At 43.6% G+C, this 21,912-nt stretch overlaps 1 protein-coding gene across 3 annotated transcripts in view; it reads right to left on the bottom strand.

Moving 5' to 3' along the window:
* Positions 1-561: 561 nt before the first annotated feature.
* Positions 562-21,912, bottom strand: part of LOC116945565 (alpha-1,3-mannosyl-glycoprotein 4-beta-N-acetylglucosaminyltransferase C-like) — a 46,103-nt gene continuing 24,752 nt past the window's right edge. Inside the window, exons 1-4 of one of the 3 annotated variants that reach the window (XM_032959990.2) lie at positions 18,462-20,359; positions 16,661-16,893; positions 13,683-13,830; positions 562-7,179 (exon numbers count right to left, since the gene is read on the bottom strand). In XM_032959990.2, the coding sequence (XP_032815881.2) occupies positions 6,038-7,179; positions 13,683-13,830; positions 16,661-16,795 (1,425 nt within the window). In that variant the 5' untranslated portion in view covers positions 16,796-16,893; positions 18,462-20,359 and the 3' untranslated portion in view covers positions 562-6,037. Of the gene's footprint in view, positions 7,180-13,682; positions 13,831-16,660; positions 16,894-18,461; positions 20,360-21,912 lie in introns of those variants that run through there. The other 2 variants (XM_032959988.2, XM_032959989.2) reach the window with 2 other exon arrangements.

The raw sequence follows: 21,912 nt of genomic DNA, 5'->3' as shown, positions 1-21,912 counted from the left end.
GGCAATTACAGCCAACGTCAGTTGAGCGTGGACATTTAGACCCAAGCCGAAACATAACATATAAAAATAATGTTTAAAAAAATATTTTTTAATGATAAAATATAGCATTGTCATCAGTATGACACAAGTTTAACAAGTTTGCAGTCGATACCACATTGGGAAGTGGGTTAAAATTGAGTTACAAGATTTGAGGAAACAACAACAACAACAGACAGAGTGAGTTAAATAAAAGCGTGTAATAACAAAAAAGGGCACTTAAAAAAAATTGGTACAACACAATCGTTGGCGTGAGCAAAGCACTTGCAGAGGTCGCATCTTTCACCGAGAGGTATTGCCCGGCAATCGTGTTTGCGCATCCCATAATGCACTGCAAATAAATGAATGAACAGGCAACAGCACCAAAAAATAAACAATTGCGCGGCTGAAAAAAAACCTCGTCCACTCTTGACTTGAGTCACCATGTTCATTTTAATTTACTGATGCGGAAAATCGGCCTGCTGTTGGAAAAAAAACGTTGCTGATGCTGCAGTCCCGATGTTGGTGGGAAAGATTTTTTAAAAAAAATCGATTGTGCTTGCATTTAGAGCAACACTTAGCACAAGCAACCCCAACGTACAGATGTACTCTGCTTAATAGCCTTGTTTAGTGCTGTTTTTTTGCCACCGCTGAGGGCTTGGATCTGTCGTCTTGTCGCCATAAAAAAAAACAAATCTCGTGGTGTTTTTTTTTGTTGCTACATTAAGACAACATTGTAAAAACCTAAGGAGAAATTGCGAGATTTATTTATACATTAAGATATTCTCGCAGAGTGTTTGTGCGAGACGGAGTACTGCGTTCATGTTTTCGCCATCATCGTTATCACCGTAATGGGCCGTATTTGGCGAGATAATTGTGACTCGTGCCTGCCTATGGACACACCACTTAAGGAATTAATATATATTATGCAAAATGAATAAGCAGATAATATGCCACCTGTTTAACACGGAGGCTTTCAAGACCAATATCAACTACAATACAGTTGTTCTTTGGGGGTTAGATCGCGTAAATGTGTCGTTAAAACTCGCCACCACCCGACACAGCCAACTAGTAAGGGTTGTCACGTAAACAGAACGTGGCCAATTCGTCACTAGTACAGCACGCCGGTGTTTACTTGACAACCTTTACTCGTTGGCTGTGTCTGTGTCGGGTGGTGGCGGGTTTTAACGACACATTAATATATTTATGCGATCTAACCCCCAAAGAACCTCTATTAATATGCCACCTTCCCACGATTGCCTCTCAACATAACAAATGAACGTTGTTTTACGCATCTCATCGGTCGCACAGCTTTCTGGGAGTGAAATGTTGCCAGCAGCATTGGTAAAAAAAAAAACAATAAAATGTTTCATATTCTTGGTTCTTTCGGTAAAGTCACGTAGAAGGGAAACAATAAAATAATTAAAATATAAAACAATACAATTCTCACGACGTTTCGACTGCAACACAATCAATCATCATCAGGTGTGAAAACCACAGCAAGAACATTTTTAAAAAGTGGCGGTTTTTTCTTAACGTTTTTTTATATTTTGATTATTTTATTGTTTCCCTTCTTCGTGACTTTACCAAAAGAACCAACAATATGAATCCCTGCAGTCACGAAAGCTTTAAAAAAAATGTTTGTTTGGTTTTGAACAGTCGGTGCCTCATCAGCAGTCAGGTTTGCTGTGGGGGACACACGTCACAGATCCAAGTATCCTTGAAATCACAGTTGTTAGGAATAATAAGGGTAATAGGAGTTTTTGCGGACCTAAGCACCTGCGGATAATAGGTATTTCAAATAATTATCGTGTCATGGATGAGTAGTGTTGTGCGGATATTGATGATAATGAAAACATACAAAACAACGGACCGCACAGGGATATTTCGAATGGATTTCTGGGGCAGCCAAGAAATATTGTGCTTCGGGAAAAAAGGCTTTTTTATCTCTTCAATTTACTTTTTTTTGTCTCACGATGAACTGTGACATTTCCACTGCTTTTTTGTGGGCCAATGACAGTGGGCAACATTCTCAAAGGGAGATGCCTAAAGGTATGCTTTTCAGCACAAATGAATTTTTTCTCACGTTTGCTACCGCCGTAGTTATTTACTTTGCTTCGTGGCTCTGCTCTCTGATTTCGGGCTGTACCGCGCGTCATCCGGCGTTAAATCTGCCCTTTCACTTCATCTCCTGAAGCTCCCAGCATGGGGAGCAAAACTTCCGACACAGTGCAAGACAACGCTCAGTACAATCAGACAACACAGGGTACAACCAGATAACACACGGTACAATCAGACAAGACGTCGGAGAGACGTACAGGGCAACTGAGAGAACCACCGTGTGACTTTTATCCGGGTTTAAAAGTGTCCATTCTTTTAGAGAAATCCATAAAGTACAGGGTTGGAATGGTATAATCACTTTTCATGAGCTTCACTCTTGTAGAACTTAAATTCGGATAAAGGTCAATTATATTAACTCCCAATGACATCTTCCGTAAAATAACTATCTCACTGCTGTTCATGAGGGCAATTTAAAAAGATAACCAGCGAAACATCCACGACAAAGCATAACATTGTAAAGCTGTGCCATCGTTCATCGCTCGCAGAGGCACACACCGTTACGTTCGCCACCTTTCCTGATTTTTTTTCCTGACGTTTGTCCTCTGTTTTTTTTGTTTAGATAACTGCATTGGAACATCTGTCAGTCTTTCTAAAGTATGAAAAGCCCACGCTTTTTGTTCACAATGCGTTCACACGCAGTTCTCCATTCGTCCCGGGCCTTGTTGTGAGATTCTGTTCGTACCACGATATACGGTGCAACCCAACACGACACCATCTTATGTTCACCGCGGCATTGATGCAGGCCGGGGTATGCGCCAGCGCATCTTCATCGCGCGCAGTGGCGTGAAGCCAGAGAGCAGCCTTCTTTGTTACGAAATAGCACGTTTTGTGCGTATATGTGCCACGTGTCGCCATATATGTGATTAGCAGAGTGTAAGAACCAGGAACGGGATGCTCCTCTGAAAGAGAGTAGCTTTCCTCTTCAGCCGGCACTGTTCAAGGGCTGAGTTCAAAGAAATCCCCAAACCCCCTGGATGGCAGGGTGTTGGGAGTTCAGGGTCCGCTGAAATATATTCCATGAGAAATTGAGTCCTGCTGCCATCCTCTTGAGCGAGAATTAAAAGCACTCTGACTTCCCGTGATTGGCGTTCTTTCGGGGAGAGGGGACCCGAAAACACCTGAGCCGAAAACACCTGGGCAACATTGCATATTCGAATGGTACTGAGGCCATATTGGCAGATGTACACCTGGATATCAATTTCCACATTGGCGAGATGTTAACTATCTCGCCTGCTATACAGGAGGTTGTGGGTTCGATCCCAATCCTGACACCTGGATATTTGGAGTTTGCGTGTCTCTCTTACTGTGGTAGCGTGGATTTTTCCCCGGGTTCTCCGGTTTTTCCCTTCCCATTTAGAAAAATAGACGTTGAGAGTATTTTTATGCTAGAAAATTTCCACGCGATAAGCCACTTCCTTGAGCTATCATTTGTGGCCAGGTCGCTTCTGAAAAAGAGCTATTCATCTCAGTGGGCCTTACCTGGTAAACTAAGTTGTTTTCGTGTTAATGTTGCACTGATGTACAATGTACTTTGGTTTTCCTTAATAGAATATATTTAAGCAGCATTGTGAGTACAGTGTTAAGCAGTGGCTGGTTTGCAATGGGATGCTACCTTGATGTAATGGTTCGCACACCGAATTTGCAATCCAGAGGTCGCCGGTTCGATCCCATCTCCACGTTCGGCAGTTGAAACAATGGGAGACAGTTTCTTCAATCATTCAGCCTACATCGTGTGTCTTTATGGGCCCTTCATAGGTGCCACTCGCTAACAGCACTTGCCCCTACAGTCTGTTAAGGCTATATGGGGGATCTTTGTATTTATCTTTGTATTTTCATCTCCGGGTTAAATGAAGGACATTTGCTTCTTCCAAGTCACCCGTGTGCTACCTTTTGACATGTAACTGACTTTGTAAAATAACAGCATTTTATAATAAATGACCTCGGTATGTTGATTTTTTTTTACGTAACCCCCCCCCCCCCCCATTAAATTACAACAGACAGCCTATAATTAAATGAACATATTTAGCTTTTAGATAGGCGAACGATCACAATAGAATTGTCCAATTGAAATCGAGTTTATTGGGAAAAAAAATCAAATTGAGTCCCATTTTGAAATTTTGGAACTTATTTTACTAAACACGTTATCGTATAAATGTATATACTGTACATATATTATTTTTCTCTGAGGTTAACACTCTAGCTTTTTTGAGTTTATTTTCATTATCGTGTTATTTCTTAAACTTGAAATTCCATTTCGTGGACTTGAATCTGTCATGAGTGGGCAGAATTCTTAAACAGAGGTTTTGCTTTGAATTCAGTGCCACTCTTGATGCATTATATTGCGTATAAATTGTTACACTTTGCATATGTTAAGGCGTTTTTATAGCTACCGCATATGAAAACTCATTTTTGTGATATTAAAATTGGTTTATAACCCAACGTTGACGATTACTTGGAGATATAAATAATTAAAGGCGCGATTCTAGCGGGTTAAAATCGGCCACTCAAAACATTACATGCATCAAAAAACATTAGTTGCTAATAATTTAAATGTGCCGGCAGATGCTTATTTTAAATAAATGTAAAAAAAAATCTCTATGAAAAGCAAAATCAATTGGGTTTGTAGATATAAATCAAACGCATCTTTTCTGTGTTATTGTGCGTCCTCATGCTTACGCTCATGCTTACCCAGGTGAATATGCAAAACATAAACCAATTCGGTAACTTTGAGAGTCGGTACAATATATCTTAACTGCTGGATGAATTGTTGCATCAACGAACATTAGCAAATTATTTATGAATGTTCTTTACACATGAGTGAATGTTTCACGTACAGCGCTCTTTTAACGTGAACCTGCAATTAAATCTCATTCATGCTTTCATGCTCATAATTTTTAGTGCTCGTGCAAAAATGATCAACGTGAATGTTTTAAATGTATTTTTAAGATAGACACGTATTAAAAAATATATATTTTCTCCTGTGCCTTGGTCCAGTGCTCATGTGATCAACGACTTTTGTCGTATTGACCACTTTTTTTTGTTTGTTTACGATACCCCGTGTTCCATTATTACTTCCTTATGAAATATTCATCGTTTCATTTCTGAGAGTCGTAGGGCATTTAGGCAGTGGGCTGTAGCAAGAATAATAATACCAACAATGCAACAAATAACCCAGGCAAAAAAGCACACACTCCCAATGATAAACGCACGTAATTTAACCTTTCATTAAGCCTTGTAGTGGAAAGTTTCTTGAATGTGCAATTGTTGTGCTAAGTTTTTCTTTCCTCTCACCTAAACCTCACAATGTGTAATGATTTGCTATTTTCATTTTTTGAGGCCACCGTATGCGAGCGTCCACAAATGTCACTGAGGTCAGCAGTGTGCTTTGCTCTTTTGAATGTGAGGTCACTTAACGCTGGCCATTGATTATTGTAGTCGTTATTAAGGCAACTGTGCAGGTTAACATCACCGTGCTTGCTGTCACAATTATGGTGCAAGCGGCGAAGAAATCGGGACGTGTAAAAGGTGCATTGCAGGGCGACGCTTGCGTGTCTATAAAATATTGGATTCATTGCACGTTTGCAGAGCGAAGCAAGAAAAATATTGTACAAGGTGTTTTGTTTATTTTGTCAACGATTCCTGTGCGGGAACGATTAAAAGAACAAACCAAAATTTAAAACATTGTCATAGTGCTGGTAATTGTAACTAATATTTTACCTGAACCCACACAAATCACAATAGGCATTTTAAAACGAAAATGTAAACGGTAGTTTGACATTGTCGATTTTAATGTGGAAAGAAAAAAAGGACGTAAAAAAATATGCAGCACAAAAATACCGAGCAGTTTGATTTCGTGCGCAGTAAAAAAAAAAACTGTTTTTTTTTCAAACAGAGCGCTGATTTACACGGTCCAAACGCCAATGTTTTGTATAATGACCCATTCGGTCTGTTCCTTCACTACTCTAATGAGCAGGCAGTTTACGTCCATCGTCACCAATGTCGATACGCCCGCCAAGTCGAACTGCCCGTCGGCGAACTCCCCGAGTGGCACGTAGTTGCTGCAGTCTCTCCCCGTGGACGTGGGCTTCAGGCCGTCCCCCACGGCCAGCGCGGCGTGACGTAGCACGTCCCCTTTCCTGTCCTCCGTTCCCGTGCGCACCCTGATCCTCTCGATCTTCGCCGCCTTCTTGAAGACGAGCAGGAAGAACTTGCCGGCGCTCGGCGCCTTCCCCCAGAAGTACTCGCCGCCCAGGCCGTAGGCCTTGTACGGGTGGTAGGCCTCGAACACCTCGATGTTGGTCCTGAGGAGGGCGGGCGGGTTGTCGGGCACGTCGGACGGCTCGTCCTCGAAGTCGTCGTCCTTGAGCTTGTTGGCCGTGCCCCGGAAGGACGAGTAGTACCCCATGTGCTGGAAGAGCGACGGCTTGAAGCGGATGGCGTCGCCCTGCGCCAACAGCGTGCGGAAGTGGTTGAGGAGCCAGTCGCACGGCATCTCCTGGTAGAACATGAGCAGGAAGCGGGCGAGGCGGGGCAGGTCGCACGAGCGGTACAGCTTGCCGATGTAGCCCAGCTTGGAGAACTCGAGCGTGGCCCAGGGCTGGCCCTCGAGCGAGGACACGAACTTGCGCACGTAGGTAAGGAAGTTGCGCGAGCACGCCACGTCGTCCTCCAGCATCAGGTAGTTCTCCGACAGGTTAGCGCAGAAGTTGGTGAGGAAGGCGTAGTCGACGTTCTGCTTGGAGCGGAAGGTCACCCTATCGTCGGGGTCGTCGAAGTTCCTCTTGAGGCCCTGCAGCGGCGGGTAGGTGTGCCGCGGGGCGTGGATGACCACCAGGCGGCCCCGCATGACGTGCTGCGAGAACTTGCGGGCGACGGCGCGCGCCGTGCCCTCGCACCACTCCGTGTCGAAGTCGGCGAGGTGCACGACGATCACCATGTCCGCGAGCTCCTCGTCGCTCGACTGCTCGAAGATCGACTTGAGCGTCTGCAGCAGGTAGTTGCCCCTCGCCCTCTTCACCGACGAGATGCCAATCGTCAGGTACTCTGCAGTCCAAGGGCGAGTGGCCCAGCGGTCGTTTGGTATAGAAATGGGCAAGATCAAGCCAAAGGTCAAAGCGGTAATAAAGCCCTTTTGGTTATAAATGACTGCATAATACAAAAAAATGCATGTATATATACATGTATTATTATATATACATGTATATAACATGTGGGTACAGACACAAATAAACACTTGGGACATGTTACCAATTTTCAGATGAATCTTAAAAATCTGGCTTCGCTATGAAAGATTTCGGGTTGAACCGATCTTATGATGTCACGGGAAATGCCAGCGCTTATATTACATCCCTCACTTTTGCGCTTTTGCTGCTATAGGTGATGGCATGTGCCATCAGGTGACGTCACTTGTTCACGTGAAGACACGCAAAAAATATGACAATGTAAATGATCAGAAAATTCTAACCAAGAACCAAAGTCGTCCTTAATCCCAACAATCTGATCTGCTTAAATCCAAAAACACATTCCTAATACACACACTGTTATATATCTTTATTGAATTTAGCTTTTTTACAAAACTGCAGCTATTAAATGTATGCACGTTGAACGTCCTTCGCACCGTACGTAGACAACCGTGCTCATCGGAGGGTGCGAATTAATTTATGAAAAGGTCCGCTAATAGACTCCTGGAGAGAATAAATCCGGGGCTCCATTGGAGGTTCCGAGTACGTGTTGTGCCGAGTACGTGTTGTGCAGTCTGATTTCCGCAGCAAAAAAAAAATGCATCTTCATCTCGGAGGTCCAAAGGCAATTTAAGGTCACGACCCCACCGGCATCACGGCGTGCTTTCGACTCGCGCAAGGAACGCCTCTTGCCCTTCAACACCACAAGCGGCAATGCAATATTTATTATTCAACGCATACCGCTCACTTTATCCAAAGTCATTATTTTTTTACATTGCCAGTTTATGTTAGACTTCAAACGTATAATACTGCTGAATATAAAAATATATACAAACGTGCACTGTGAGATGCACGTTTCTCAATTGAGTTTTACATAGTCATAAATAAAGATGTCTACTATCTATAATCTGGCTATGGATATTGCCATGGTCTAACGGTTAGCACAATGGATTTATAACCCAGAGGAGGCCACTAGTTCGATCTCCTGATGTGGCAGTTGGAAAAATAGGCAAGCTTCTTAAATCCTCCTGCCTCTGCCCACCCAGCAATAGAATGTGTGGCAACTCCTACATCTTCCAAGATGCCCGGCCAGTGTAAGAGAGTAGAACAAATACGCTCTAGAGAGGGCTCTTTTGAGCTTACCCGTGTGGAGGCCCCTTCTGCCAGAAGCGGTGTGAGAAAGTTATTTCATAGCCGCACCTTTACGTGGTAGCGTGGCGGCAGTGAGTGGCAGAAAGTGTGGCTCGTGAATCAGAAGGTTGCATGTTAAATTCCAGTTAGGGCTTTCCCCAGCTCTTCATCTTTGTGGGGACGTCAAGAGTGATTGTTCTGAGGAAAATCTAAACCCTGCCATAGGAATGTGGAATTTCCACCACTGTAAATTGGAGATGAGCAATGTCCCATGCTCAAGTAAGTGGGAAGCTACTTTTGCTTCGTGACTTATTTTGCTTATCATCCATGGAAATATGAACGCATGATACAATATTGAATTTTGCTGCAGCTGTATTTAAGTGTGATTTATTACAAAACCAATGAAGCAGTGTAGACGCTTGCATTGTTTAGTAATTATAAAATGAAAATGACTTTGATGTAATAGGTGAATTCATATGAAATGGGTTTCATGGAATCCTTGTATGTGTGTATTTCGTGGTTTGTAATGAATCATTACTTATTCTGTATTTTTGCAAAAAAAATACTTATATATTGAGCAATGTGTAGTGGCCTTATTGACGTCGGAGACTGTTCATTGGAGGCAATACGTATTTATTACAGACGCTTCAATTACAGTGGCGAATCTGATACTTGAAGAGGTAACGGCCTCTTCACCCGTACTCTATAGAGGGAACGTTCCCCGAGCTTTAGCCCACGCTAGCTCCCTGGTTCCCTCTATCCCGGTCCTCTCTCAGGAGGCTATCTGACCTGGCCCAGCTTCGGCGCAGGTCCCGATCACCAGACACACGAGTCCGGCCCTCAGAAGGACATCGGGCCTCGTGGCTCTGGGGTCGCACCCCTGGCTTGCCTTGCCCGGCCCTCAAAAGGACAGCGGGCCAAAGGAGTCCCAGGGTCTGGCTAGTCCATCTTCTTTCTTCACTGGCTCTTCATCTTGCTTGAGTCGAACTTCCCCTCAGCTACCCGGGTCCCACCTTTTATACTGTCCCTCACTGAGGGGTGGGGCTGGGAGGGATCACAGCGTCCCCCACAGCCCCTCCAGGGTGGTGGCCGTAGCAGACGTGGTTGTGGCCACCGCCCTACAACCGCGTGTCACCGTCCCGTAACACCTCTACAAATGTATTGTAGGGTGCTTAATCAAAATACAAATTTCTCATAATTCTTCCAATCAATAGAAATATATATGAATGTGTTTCATTGATAAACTAGTTCAGGATTGAACTGTATTATGTAGTGTCTGTTTAATTATTGCTTGATTTTCAAAAAGTAATATCCAATAGAAAATTATCTGTAATTTTATCAACAGGACCAATTATTAAGTCATAAATCGCTATGGGGGTGTCTTGTAAAGCCTTATTAATCCATAATTATGTAATTGCAATGTTAGGAGTAGCCGCTTTTATTTTCTCGCTTCATTATATGTTTTAAACATTTTACAATGCTCGAATGCTTAGAGATTTTATTTGAACAAAAATAACAATAAATGTTATTCCATTTCAGATGCTAAGAACAAATTAAATTCAGCTGTGATGGATAAAATAATTTCTCCCAGACCCCATAGCCCCCCCCTTCCCTCCCACAACGCCACCCATTCTGGCTACATCAGATGTGCCCAGCATGGATAATTTAACAAGTAGTAATTTTTCATGCAATTCATATTAAATAGATTGGCCATGCCTGGTGCAATTCCGCCATCGCCGGAAAGGTTGGGCTCGCTCATGTCGCCCCCAAAAAGTGTACACGGTTTGCAGCTGAGCCTTAAGAATACGATGAGGCAATTTTAATGGGTGAAAAACCAGACGCTTTCCATCCCCGGCCAGTGGTTCTTAACCCGGGGTGCATGCACCCTCTGGGGGTGTGAGATGCCCTTATTGGGGGCATCTCGCCATGCCACATGTTTTTAGAAGGCAAATCATCAAAACACAAATTAAGCACTACTTTGTTTTATCGAATCTATGTGTTCATTTACATTCTACATTGTTGTTTAACGATTTATAACCGAAGGGGTGCAAGGCTGCAGTACAGGTTAAGAGCCACTGCTTTAGGCGGTTATAATAATTAGTAAATAAAAAGTTACATTATTTTCCTGATTATCTCCTTTTCACCACCACTGAGCCAGTGATGGAAATTCATAGACTCCCATGGAGGAGGCAAGGTTATCCATTGGACGACCGCTGTTGATCTCCCCACAAAGTGGTAGTTATTTTAGCATCGGGATGATGGGCTGAGCCAACCACCAACCGGGATTTGAACTTGCGCACCCCCCCCACCCCCCCCCCCCCCCCGATTGCGATCTTTTCGTTCTGCCGCTGAGCTACCTGGCAAATATTTACTTAAAAAAGGGTGGAAAAAATAACTCAACAAAATATATAAATTCATAATAAAGGTTCTTGGGTTAGATCGCGTTTATTTATAAATGTGTCGTAACCCTCCACCACCCGACACGGCCAATCAGCAAAAAAGTGTCACGTTGACAAAGACAAATAATTCACTACTTCAGCCCACCGGTGTGTTGAAGAGTTAATCCACATTTACAGTTTGAGTACGACGTTTCGCTGGTAAATACTTCCAGCATCATCGGGCAATTCGCCAGAATGCCCGATGATGCTGGCGAATTGCCCGATGATGCTGGAAGTATTTACCAGCGAAACGTCGTACTCAAACTGTAAATGTGGATTAACTCTTCAACACACCGGTGGGCTGAAGTAGTGAATTATTTGTCTTTGTCAACGTGACACTTTTTTGCTGATTGGCCGTGTCGGGTGGTGGAGGGTTACGACACATTTATAAATAAACGCGATCTAACCCAAGAACCTTTATTATGAATAATATTGGTCGCGAAAGCCTACGTGTTAAAATATATAAAGGGAGAAAATGTCGGGCAATAGCCCTTCTGTAGAGCAGAGAAAGACCATTGGCCAAGATGTGCTATAATTTACATTCTTGGATTTATAAGACAGGTCTCATAACTAGTATTTTAGGCATTATCATCAAGATCCATGGACAGATAGTCTATAGGTGTCCACTGCACATTTCATCATTTGTTTCCACTTTCCTCCGTCTTGTGCCAATATGCTCAAATAGTCCGCACATCTTTCTGGCACCAATCTCTTGTGTCGTCATCAAGCCATTCTGCATTTTGACTGCTTGTGTTGTGGTCATTGCAAACATGATGCCTTGAATAAAGGTGTCAGTTTTTGTGCCAGTTAAAAGGGTAAAACCTATTCCTATATCTTGTTTCTGGCAAAGGAGGTCTCATAATGTTAATGCTCACCCCGAGCCCTCAATACTCTGATAGTGCGCTGTTTTTGAGTTGTACGCCTTTTGGCGTCTTCTGGTCCAACACCAATGGAGACTAGGCTCTAAGAAAAGCTGTCTCGGGTGTGGACCAATCAAATTCAAGGACAGTGCATATTATTATCAGAGTTGTCTTTTTTTGTTTGCATTTTGACTGCTTGTGTTGTGGTCATTGCAAACATGATGCCTTGTATAAAGGTGTCAGTTTTGGTGCCAGATAAAAGGGTAAAACCTATTCCTAAAGCCATTCTCTGTTATGTATTCCTCTCTTTATGGTTCCTTACATTTTTCCCGAACAACAACGCACTTTTAATTTTCCTGTTGTTGTCCATCCTACATACGTGTCCAAAGAGTGCCAGATTCTTTCTCATCACTCCCTGCATCACCGGGTTGTCTTCTTCTACGTGTAACATTTGTCTTACTTCTACGTTGGTCACTCTTTGGGTCAGAGCTTAGATGCAGTATCCTTCTGTAGTAATGCATGACGTGCATTATGACACGTACTGTTTCCTCCTGTATTCTAAAGCAAAGGTTGGGTGGCATTGTATATTGTGGTCGGTGTATGTGAGACGAGATGTGTATACTTTGCTTGCGCTCAGGCACAAGTTTGGGATGCATTTTATTCTCTGGAGTGTCTTATATTCTGGAGAATAATGTTAATCTGTTTTTCTCTGTAGGGAAATTTTCTTATCAATGCGTTGAGTTTTTTGCTATTTTATTTGTATTTCTTCACCACTGCCAAATGCAGTGTGACAAAGACGTGCTCGCATATGGTGACTTTATGATGAATACGGTTTGCATGTGCCCCTGTCCTGACTTAATTCATTGATAGGGTGACAATTGTAACACATTGACATGATCGTGAACATATAAAAAAAAAACAAAGATAGAGGTGAGATGTGTTTCAATTATGTTTCATGTTTACACTGCATGTCATGTGTACATGTGGAAATCCACTAATGGATGAATGCCTCCCCAATGGGTTGTGGTGGTTATCTTAGCATTTTCACCATACTGGTCAATGCAGGTTGGTGATGGTGGGGAGCATAGAAGTATAGTACAATGGATATTGCTGCACTGCCCTCTGCTCCCCACTTTGTAGCCCCAAAGCGTCTAACACCAGCTATGCATGGTGGGTAATAAATCCAAGTTCTATCCGGGCTCAACACTGCTTAGCATCGCAGATATTCATAGGTTGAGCACATTCCAGTTAATTTTGAAGAACTGAATCTCAGCCAGTTAATTTTGATTACAGTTGATAGATTCTGAATCTTTATTTATCTTGTGGATATCCGATGAGCTATGAAGTTATTTTTCACAGATTTCATGGAGGTGGTCGACAGTTAATGGGTCATAACACTTGGTCTGACAATACTCAGATACTAGGTTCAAGTATGGGTGTCAGCCACCCGTTAATAATACTGGTTCTCAAGTGCATCAAGATTGATGGTCTCAGCCCAATCACCAATAATTGTGCAAACTAAATCCATCATTGTAGATTCGAGATTATAAAACTTAAGTTAGATTAACACGTGACACCGTCCATCATCCGTTCCAGCAAAGTGTCCTTGACCCAGCTCGCTTACCTTTCTTAGCAGTCAATACGAGTAGAAGACTGTCTATAATATAATTCAGGAGCCTATGTATATTGGCAGCGGCACACTGTAGAACCGAAGGAGTGACATCTGCTATCATTTCACATCCGATTGGGTGGCTGATGATGAATACAAAAAAAAAAACTGATAAGCAGTTGGAAGCCACAAAACGTATTCATATTTGTTTTTATCCCCAGCATATTGCGCTTGTGCATGATGCGCGGTATCGCGCTGCTCCTGTAAAATCGTTACGCAATGAGAGGCCAAACCACTCCGCGACTGGTCCTTCCCAGGCTCCGCTCACTTTTTTTGTTCAGCAGGAAGCCGGCCAGGTGGTAATACGTCACGTTCAGCGGCATGTCCATGTTGGTCAGATTGCGGAAGGAGATCTCATTGCTGGCAGAATGTAGCTGCTGCAAGAGGACCTGCTTGGCGAAGTGCTGTTGGTCATTCTGAAATACACACGTACACACACACAGAAAAAGATCAACTGTTATAGCCATACAGATCATTTGGGGGCAAGTACTTGTAGCGAGCACCTATAACAGCCAGCCTGGTGCATGAGAGGGTGGTATGGTCAGTACTGCTGCTACAATTACACCTGGCCGCTTTTGTCTCTCTCCAGTGCCGATGTCCTTCCCCGGCACCTCCGACTAGCGCGTTTGGCTACGTACACTGTGAAAGAAGTTCAACATACATATTCTTTTGGTCTTTCGGTAAAGCCACGTAGATAGGTTGAAATAAAATAGCAACCTATCTAGGTAACCCAAAGAATATGAATTCCTGCAGTCACGAAAGCTTTAAGTCAAGATTTATACGTACATACATACATGTTATTATCTCAAATACCCATTTGTTCTGGCACCTCGATATACTGCATGGGTTGCACGGCATAAATAATACACGATAATTACAGGTACTCCTTTAAAGCTGAGTCGACCTAGAGGTAGCCCAGAGCTGGTTGAGATATTCTCCCCTCGTGTTAGTCATGGTGAAGTGTGCTAACCACCATCGCTCCCCACACACACCACACGCACAGCGGTAATGGTGACACGGTTTAAACTTCTGTTTGCAAGAACATTACATATGGACTCAATGTCACGTGAGAAAAGGAAACATTATTATAATCAGCTTGAAAATAAATAAAATTATATATAAATAGTTTTTCATCCAATGTCATTCCACTGCTGGCATCCCTTATGTGATGTCATTCATTGGGATTGTTTGACCATACTTCACCACGCTAGTCAGTTTGTATTGCTAAAGCGGGGGGAGAGGGATTACTCAGGATCAGTTGAGATATCGCTCGTCAGTAAAGATGAGGATTCAAACTCAGGTCGCCGGCTTCTCAACGCAAGCTGCGCTAACCACTGCTCCACTGCTCCCACACCCCCTCCACCGTTATCTCGACGTGTCAGAAAAATACCAAGTACCTTTTAAAGTAAAAAATACCAAACGCTCCGAGTCGATATTAAAACAAACGCATTCAAGGTGACCTCCTCAGGGTGTTAATGGACAACCAACGGGCGTGACCCTGGGCTGGCACGTGGATTATAAGGTGAGCCCCAAGAAGCTCGACAGTGGCACAACCAAAGATTATTACGCAGCAGGGCCATGCACATCGGGGCACCGCTGGCCTTTTGGAGGTAAACCGCTAATCCTGTCCACGGGACGCGCCCTCAGTCACCACGCAAATTTCCACGGTTGTCACTTTGGAGCAGTGCTCCCCACCCCCCCCCCCGTCCCCCAATGTTGTTTCGGAGGCTAATGTCTAACCGCTCTACCCCCCCAAAAAAAACTGTAACAAAAATATTTGTATTTTACCAGGAAGAGGCCCACTGAGCTATATAAATATAGATTTTTTTTTCAGAAGCAACCTTATTCATGCGCACATTTATAGTAGCCAAATGCTCTTAAGCGCACGTTGTTTCTAAATGTGGAGGGGAAAATGCGGGGGGACCCGGAGAAAAATCCACGCCACCATTGGGGGAGAGAGACACGCAAACTCCAAATATACAGCAGGCGTCAGCGTTGGGAATCGTACCCACGACCTCCAGGTACACCAGGTGAGGTAGTTAACATCTCACCACCGCGGCACCCCAAAGCACATTGGCTACCTCTGTGTGTGTAGCGCAGGGGAAGAGAAGGTGAGCAGCAATACAGAAATCAAACTCACGTGAAAAGTGCTCTCTATTCTGTCTCTCTCTCTCTCTGTTCCTTCTGTTATCAAACTTATAACTTATCATATAAATATTTTTTTCAGTGATTTTTTTTTTCTTTCTTGAAACCACATGGGAAGGACTGTGCTGCCTTTGAGTGTCTATACAATCGGAGACGGTGAAACGTACGCTTGGCTGGGAAAATGTCTGTTTTGTCTCTGGGAATCTTATCCAGCGTTTGACTACAGGCGATGAAAAGTCTATCCATAAGTCGACCGCTGTTAGCGAGCAGTTATTTTTCTAATCTTCGCAAGAATATCTCGGTGACTCTCAAATTCGACCGTATTTGTTTAACCAGGTGAGAACTCACTGCACCAGGATGATCTCATTCGCAAGAGTGACCTGAATGACATAAAGTAAGAAATAAAATAAAGTGTGGCTGTTCTCTTTGTAATGATTGGCCATTTACTTGAGTGTTTTTACATGTGTGGGAGGAAACTGGAGTGCCCGGAAAAAAAGCCACTCATTTGAAACGATGGCACTTAAACTCAGCACAAATTTGTCGAAAGTGTACTTGTTCTATTGCCTCTTGTACCCTCGTCATTGCCATGTAGGTGGAATGTTTGACACGTATGACGGCTCCATCACGGTGTGATCCATCAACCCCTATTTACTGCATGCTCGGAATGAGCCAGAACCCACACATTTATTTTAGGCATCTAATAATTCATTTCCACTGCCACAGCCCCCAACAACACGATGACTGAATTATCATGGTTTTAGGCGGCATTTGTATTCAATACAAAAAAATTGTCTCGTTTTTAACGATGTCATTTTGTTTATCTTTCTCTAATATCTTTGTCATATGAAACAGGCTGCATTACCGCTTGGTGTAACATGAGCATTCCATATAACTCGTATACATAGCAAATAATCGATTCTTATTCAGGCAATTCGACCCTCGCATCCTAAGCCTAAGAATTGATTTCATTCGATGAGTCCGTCCACCGTCGCACGAGTCGCCCCGCACGATCAATGCTTGCCGGTCGCTGTCGTTTCGCGCAACGAAGAGTCGATCAGAACTTCAACGCGAGCCGCCGGCTCGCCCCGGCCAAGGACTCACCTCCCCGAATCCCGACAGCTCGTCGTCGTCCATGAGGACGAGCAGCAGGACGGTGGAGACGACGCAGGCGGCGAGACCGAGGACCCCGAACCGCACGCGGACGGGCCAGAACCGCGGGAGCGGCCCTGTCGGCATCCCGCGAGCCTCCGCCACACCGGGCTCCCACCAGGCCACTCGGTGAACGACTTTGCCGGGAGGGGAAGAGCCACGAGGTTCGGTGTGGCGCAGGGAAACTGCCACCGCGAAACAACGAGCCATTACCATTCGCCGCATCGCGCGGCGCTTTCGGGATGCGCTTCTGCGGCCGTCTGGAACGCTCTTGCCTTCCGATATTATGAAGCCACTGGAGCTATGCAACTTTTAAATAATCTCGATTAAAAAGTCAATTCTTTAGAACTGTTTTTTGTTTTTAGTTTGTTGTCCTTTCCCCCGCACCTCCGATAAGCGCGGTTCGCTACGTACAGTGCGAAAGAAGTTCAACATACATACATAGCCTCATATGGAACAAAAAAAACACAGCTAGAGCACGAATAGGAACCTGTACATGAAACTGAACCGTTGCTGCCCTTACACGAAAAATAACCACATATTAAGCACTAACACTAACCCTAACCATTGCCCTTATAATAATGAATAATAATAGTAACATAATGGGGAAATGATGCTTATACATACCTCTGAGGTGGCATTATGTTCCACATTTGCAATCGTGAAGCAAACACTGTAACGTTAAACACATTCTCCTGCGGAGGGAGCTGGTAGGAACGTTGGGTTGCTCGGTCAATGGCCAGGATCAACGGCGGCACCACCACGTGGTGTATTCCTCAAACATGCCCGACTGTGAGGGCGGGCACAAGCCGGCGTGAGTAGGTTAAACGTTGAGTTTTATAAGGGCACCACGGGGTGACCAGCCCCTCCCCACCCAGCCCCACCCCTCCCACCCCCCACCCAGCCCCACCCTCCCCACCCTCCCCACCCAGCCCCTCCCCACCCTCCCTTCCCCACCCTCCCCTCTCCACCCAGCTCCACCCCTCCCATTTTTGGATGCACGACGGACGGACGGTCACAATCATCCCTTGTGGGCTGGTGTAGTAACCAGGAGGTTCCTACCAGTAGCAATGCCGATACACTAACGTTAACAACAACACTAGCGCCACCTGTATAATGAACACAAACCGTAGCCACTGCTTTCACAAAGAACAACCACAACCCGAAGCGAAACCGTTGCCTTCACAGTACGAATAACGAGACCCGAGTTACTAAACCCGCCTCGAACGCTAACCCTTAACCCACTGCTGTCACACGAAATAAAGGCCGCAACAACCCAAACACAGACACCATCTCGACAACGAGCACTTACACTAATTGCCGCGGCCTTGGCGCGAACGCTCTTGAACACTAACGCGAGGAAATTTCTCAAACTTCTAACCGTAGCCACGCGAATCCCAACCATAGCCCCCCCCCCCGGCCCCCCCCCCCCCCCAACATTCACCATGCGGCACGATTTACAATTTAACGGTTTATTTAATTGCAGCACCTTCAGAATCAGAATCATTATTTCCACTGGGGGAATACGATGAGCTATGAAGCTTTTGTTCAGAGATGTCCAGCATTGCCGCGACATTTGTCCACCGCTATCTGTCCACCACGATCTGTCCACCGCTATCTGTCCACCACGATCTGTCCACCGCTATGTGTCCACCGCTATGTGTCCACCACGATCTGTCCACCACTATTTGTCCACCGCTATGTGTCCACCACTATTTGTCCACCGCTATGTGTCCACCACGGAGATACTGACTTGTTTTCCCTGGGTCTGTGCCTCTCTCGATCCCTCCATGGCATTCGCCCACACACGTTCGTCGCTGGGGTTTATAGGAAAGTTTCCCGGCCAAGAGTTTCTCAGAAATCGTGCACGTAGGTGCCTCCTCTGGTTGCCGAGATACTAGGGCTGATTGTTTCGAGTAAAACCGGTTCGTTTTTTTTTTCAAACTCTTATCACAGAACCAGGGATTAGTTTCCGTCTGCAGACGGCTTTCGTTTTGTGAGCAGAACGCTTACGCCTCCACGCAAGGCATTACTTAATTCTGACTGCAGCTCGCATGAAACATTTTTTTTGTGGACAATTTCATTTTATTTGTATGTAAGTACTTTATATAACTGGACATTGGAGAGTGCAGACATGTCATGTGATTATTTGCATATTTGCCAACTGCAGAAAAGAAACGATGGGAAGTTACTGATTTATTTTAATTCATCACTGTGCTAAAGAAATCGCAGGTGGCAGGGCCATGAGGTCAATAGATGCAGCCTTGAGGTTCAGAAATTCAAGGCATCAGCAGTAAAATTCGCAGTAGTCGCAAATCTGGTGAAATTCTAATCTTGGCAATCTAAAGGCGTTTATTTATTTGGCAGTGACATAGCAGCGTATGTACGGCTATTTACTGTTTTTAAATACTGTGGCATGATATTTTAATATTTTTTTACAGAACCATGATTTAGCAATCCCATATTTAACAGTTGTTAATTACACATTTAAATTATAAATAAATCATAACTTTAATTGGGTTATGTGTGGCCGAATTACATTACAATTGTATGATTTGCAAACTGTAATTCCATTTTTAAGTGAAGTGTTCAATTAGGATGTATAGACGTTTACGATCTGCTGCAATGTCCTCAGGTAACCTGGCAGGGAAAAATACAAGAAATGCAAAAAACTTTCCACGGAGCTTATTTGATTTAATGTGCACGTGAGCGGAAATTATACGCTGATAAAAAAAAAACACACAACTCCCCCGCAATCTCACAAAAAACTGCTGAACACGTTGGAACCACGTTTATACTCGAATATTGGTCGACGTAAGACCTTTTGAGAATTGTAAACTTGATATTTCTTGACATTCTCAACAACAACAAAAATCGAATCACCTTTTTGTCAGGAGCAGGACGAGGAACAACATTGGACATTGCACGTGGGCACATATTTTGCTGCGTTCGCCAATTGTGTCGGGATGCGAACGCTCCCTCGCTACCCGGGGACTCTGCAGTGCCGCAAGAAAAACCGTGTTAATCACGATGCTGCTCGTGACCCGAAGCTTTTGACATTACGGTTGTGTTTTTGATGCAAAGCCAGTGTGGTCGTGAGCACTCCATGTCATTAATCACAATAAGCCTACAAACTCATTGCCTCTCCACGGCACATGTTTAAAGCATGCCATTTTCCCCTCCCCTTTACAATTTTGTCAGCACCTGTGCCTTTTGAGTAAAGCATTCCAACTTCGGGCTGACAGACAAAATAATGGATTGAAGTAACATTTTTCTGTACGTAATCGCAGATGATTTTATGTGGCTCGGGTCATACGTGCGGGAAAAATTACAGCAACAGCCTTTCAGAAACCATGCCAACCGATAAAATACAAATTTAAATATAAAATAAGACAATACAGTAGCATTTCTCTTATCTGCCATAGCGGGGTACCATTATCTGCGAGATATATTTTTTTTTAATGGTACCCCACATCCTATTCTTATCCGTGAAGTTATCCCTTAATTTAATCCACTTATATTGGATAATAGCGGATAATAAAAAAAATACAGTTGCTGATAATAGGTTTTGTGGACCTATTGGCTCCTGTGCATAAAAGATGAGAGCAATTAGGTTAATTGATAAGAGTTCTACTGTATATACATACTGCACAAGTTAAATACATTATATTCTTGGTTCTTTCGGTAAAGTCACGGAGAAGGGAAACAATAAAATAATAAAAAATATAAAACAATATTTTTATTGTTTCCCTTCTACGTGACTTTACCGAAAGAACCAATAATATGAATCCCTGCAGTCACGAAAGCTTTAAATAAAAATTTGAATACATTAGTCATCATTAAAAATATTTGAATAGTATGAGGATTCATCTATGACATATAGGTCAGGAATTTGAATTACAGTACCTGTATTAGGGTTAAAAAGTCCAGTGCTTCGCTCAAAATGTGTAATGTTTTAATATATTTTACATTAAATTAAAGCCAGCCAAGGCGTCCAGTAGGAAATAATAATAACATTTTGAGAAATGATGTCAAGGTTACTTGTTATTGTAAACATGTAATTCCATATCATTGACCCAGAAAAAAAAACAGTAAGATGACACGTTTTGATAAAAACGCACGAGCCAATTAATTATTAAATTATATTAATCACCTTCCATTCCATATCGGCATGTTTAAACGCGCGCATTCTGGACTGATTTTACGATTTGGAGGTATAACTTATTACCCATAATACTCCATTACACTATAGCTCTCTGTGTGCTTTCAAACAATAATTAGAGCTTACCCATCCGATTACTTAAGCAACCAATCACTCCATCAATGATCAATTATTTTTTCGACGAATGAGATTATACAAAAAAATGTTGGAAAAAATTATCATCTCTGCTTCCACCTGTGCCGCTGGACGGGAGGTGATGGGACAGGGCTCGGTTATTGTCAACTGGATCATCAGCCGGGCGTCACGCTGGGTGTGGCCTCTATGGGATTTCCCACGTTCGAGGGGCAGGATGTGATGGCAGCTTCCATTATTAAAGAGGCACGATTAATCGGCCACATAATTTTAACCGATTACAAGTTTATTCGTGAAGTCTACTCAATCATCGCAGCTCTTAAGAGAACTGACACTATCAAGATAATAAATTATGCCTTTGTTGGTATTACTACTATAATGAGCCAAGAATGTCTGTGTGTCCCGCGCGTGATGTCACTTCACGTCGGCCAGCCCCCCTCATTAATAATCATGAGCAGTTTTTTTTGGGTCTACGACGTTTCGACCGCAACAGAAGCTTGTGTTGCGATCGAAACGTCGTAGTTTTTTTTGCTATTTTCTTTGAACCTACGTGACTTTACCGAAAAACCCAAATAAAATGAAATCCTGCAGTCACGAAAGTTTTAAGTCAAGATTTAATCATGAACAGGTTACGTCATGAGCAGGTGACGTCACTCCACATGCACCCCCCCTCATTAATAATCATGAGCAGGTGACGTCACTCCACAGCGAACAGCCCCCCTCATTAATACTCATGAAGAGGTGACGTCTTCCAAATGGATACCCCCCACCCCTCCATTAATAACTGTCACCGCGACATTACAAATTGCACACGAATTGATGCAATGAATATCACGTCGCGGTCTAATTTTCGCTTGCAAGTTTCAGATTTACTGAAATACACCCGTCCTTGGACGGGCAAAAGGCGAGT

The sequence above is a fragment of the Petromyzon marinus genome, chromosome 24 (assembly GCF_048934315.1).
Source record: "Petromyzon marinus isolate PM22_M1 ecotype Great Lakes invasive population chromosome 24, UKy_Petmar_22M1.pri1.0, whole genome shotgun sequence".
Taxonomy (NCBI): Eukaryota; Metazoa; Chordata; class Hyperoartia; order Petromyzontiformes; family Petromyzontidae; genus Petromyzon; species Petromyzon marinus.
The sequence above is the reverse complement of the archived record's forward strand: the minus strand, read 5'-3'. Positions and strand labels throughout refer to the sequence as shown.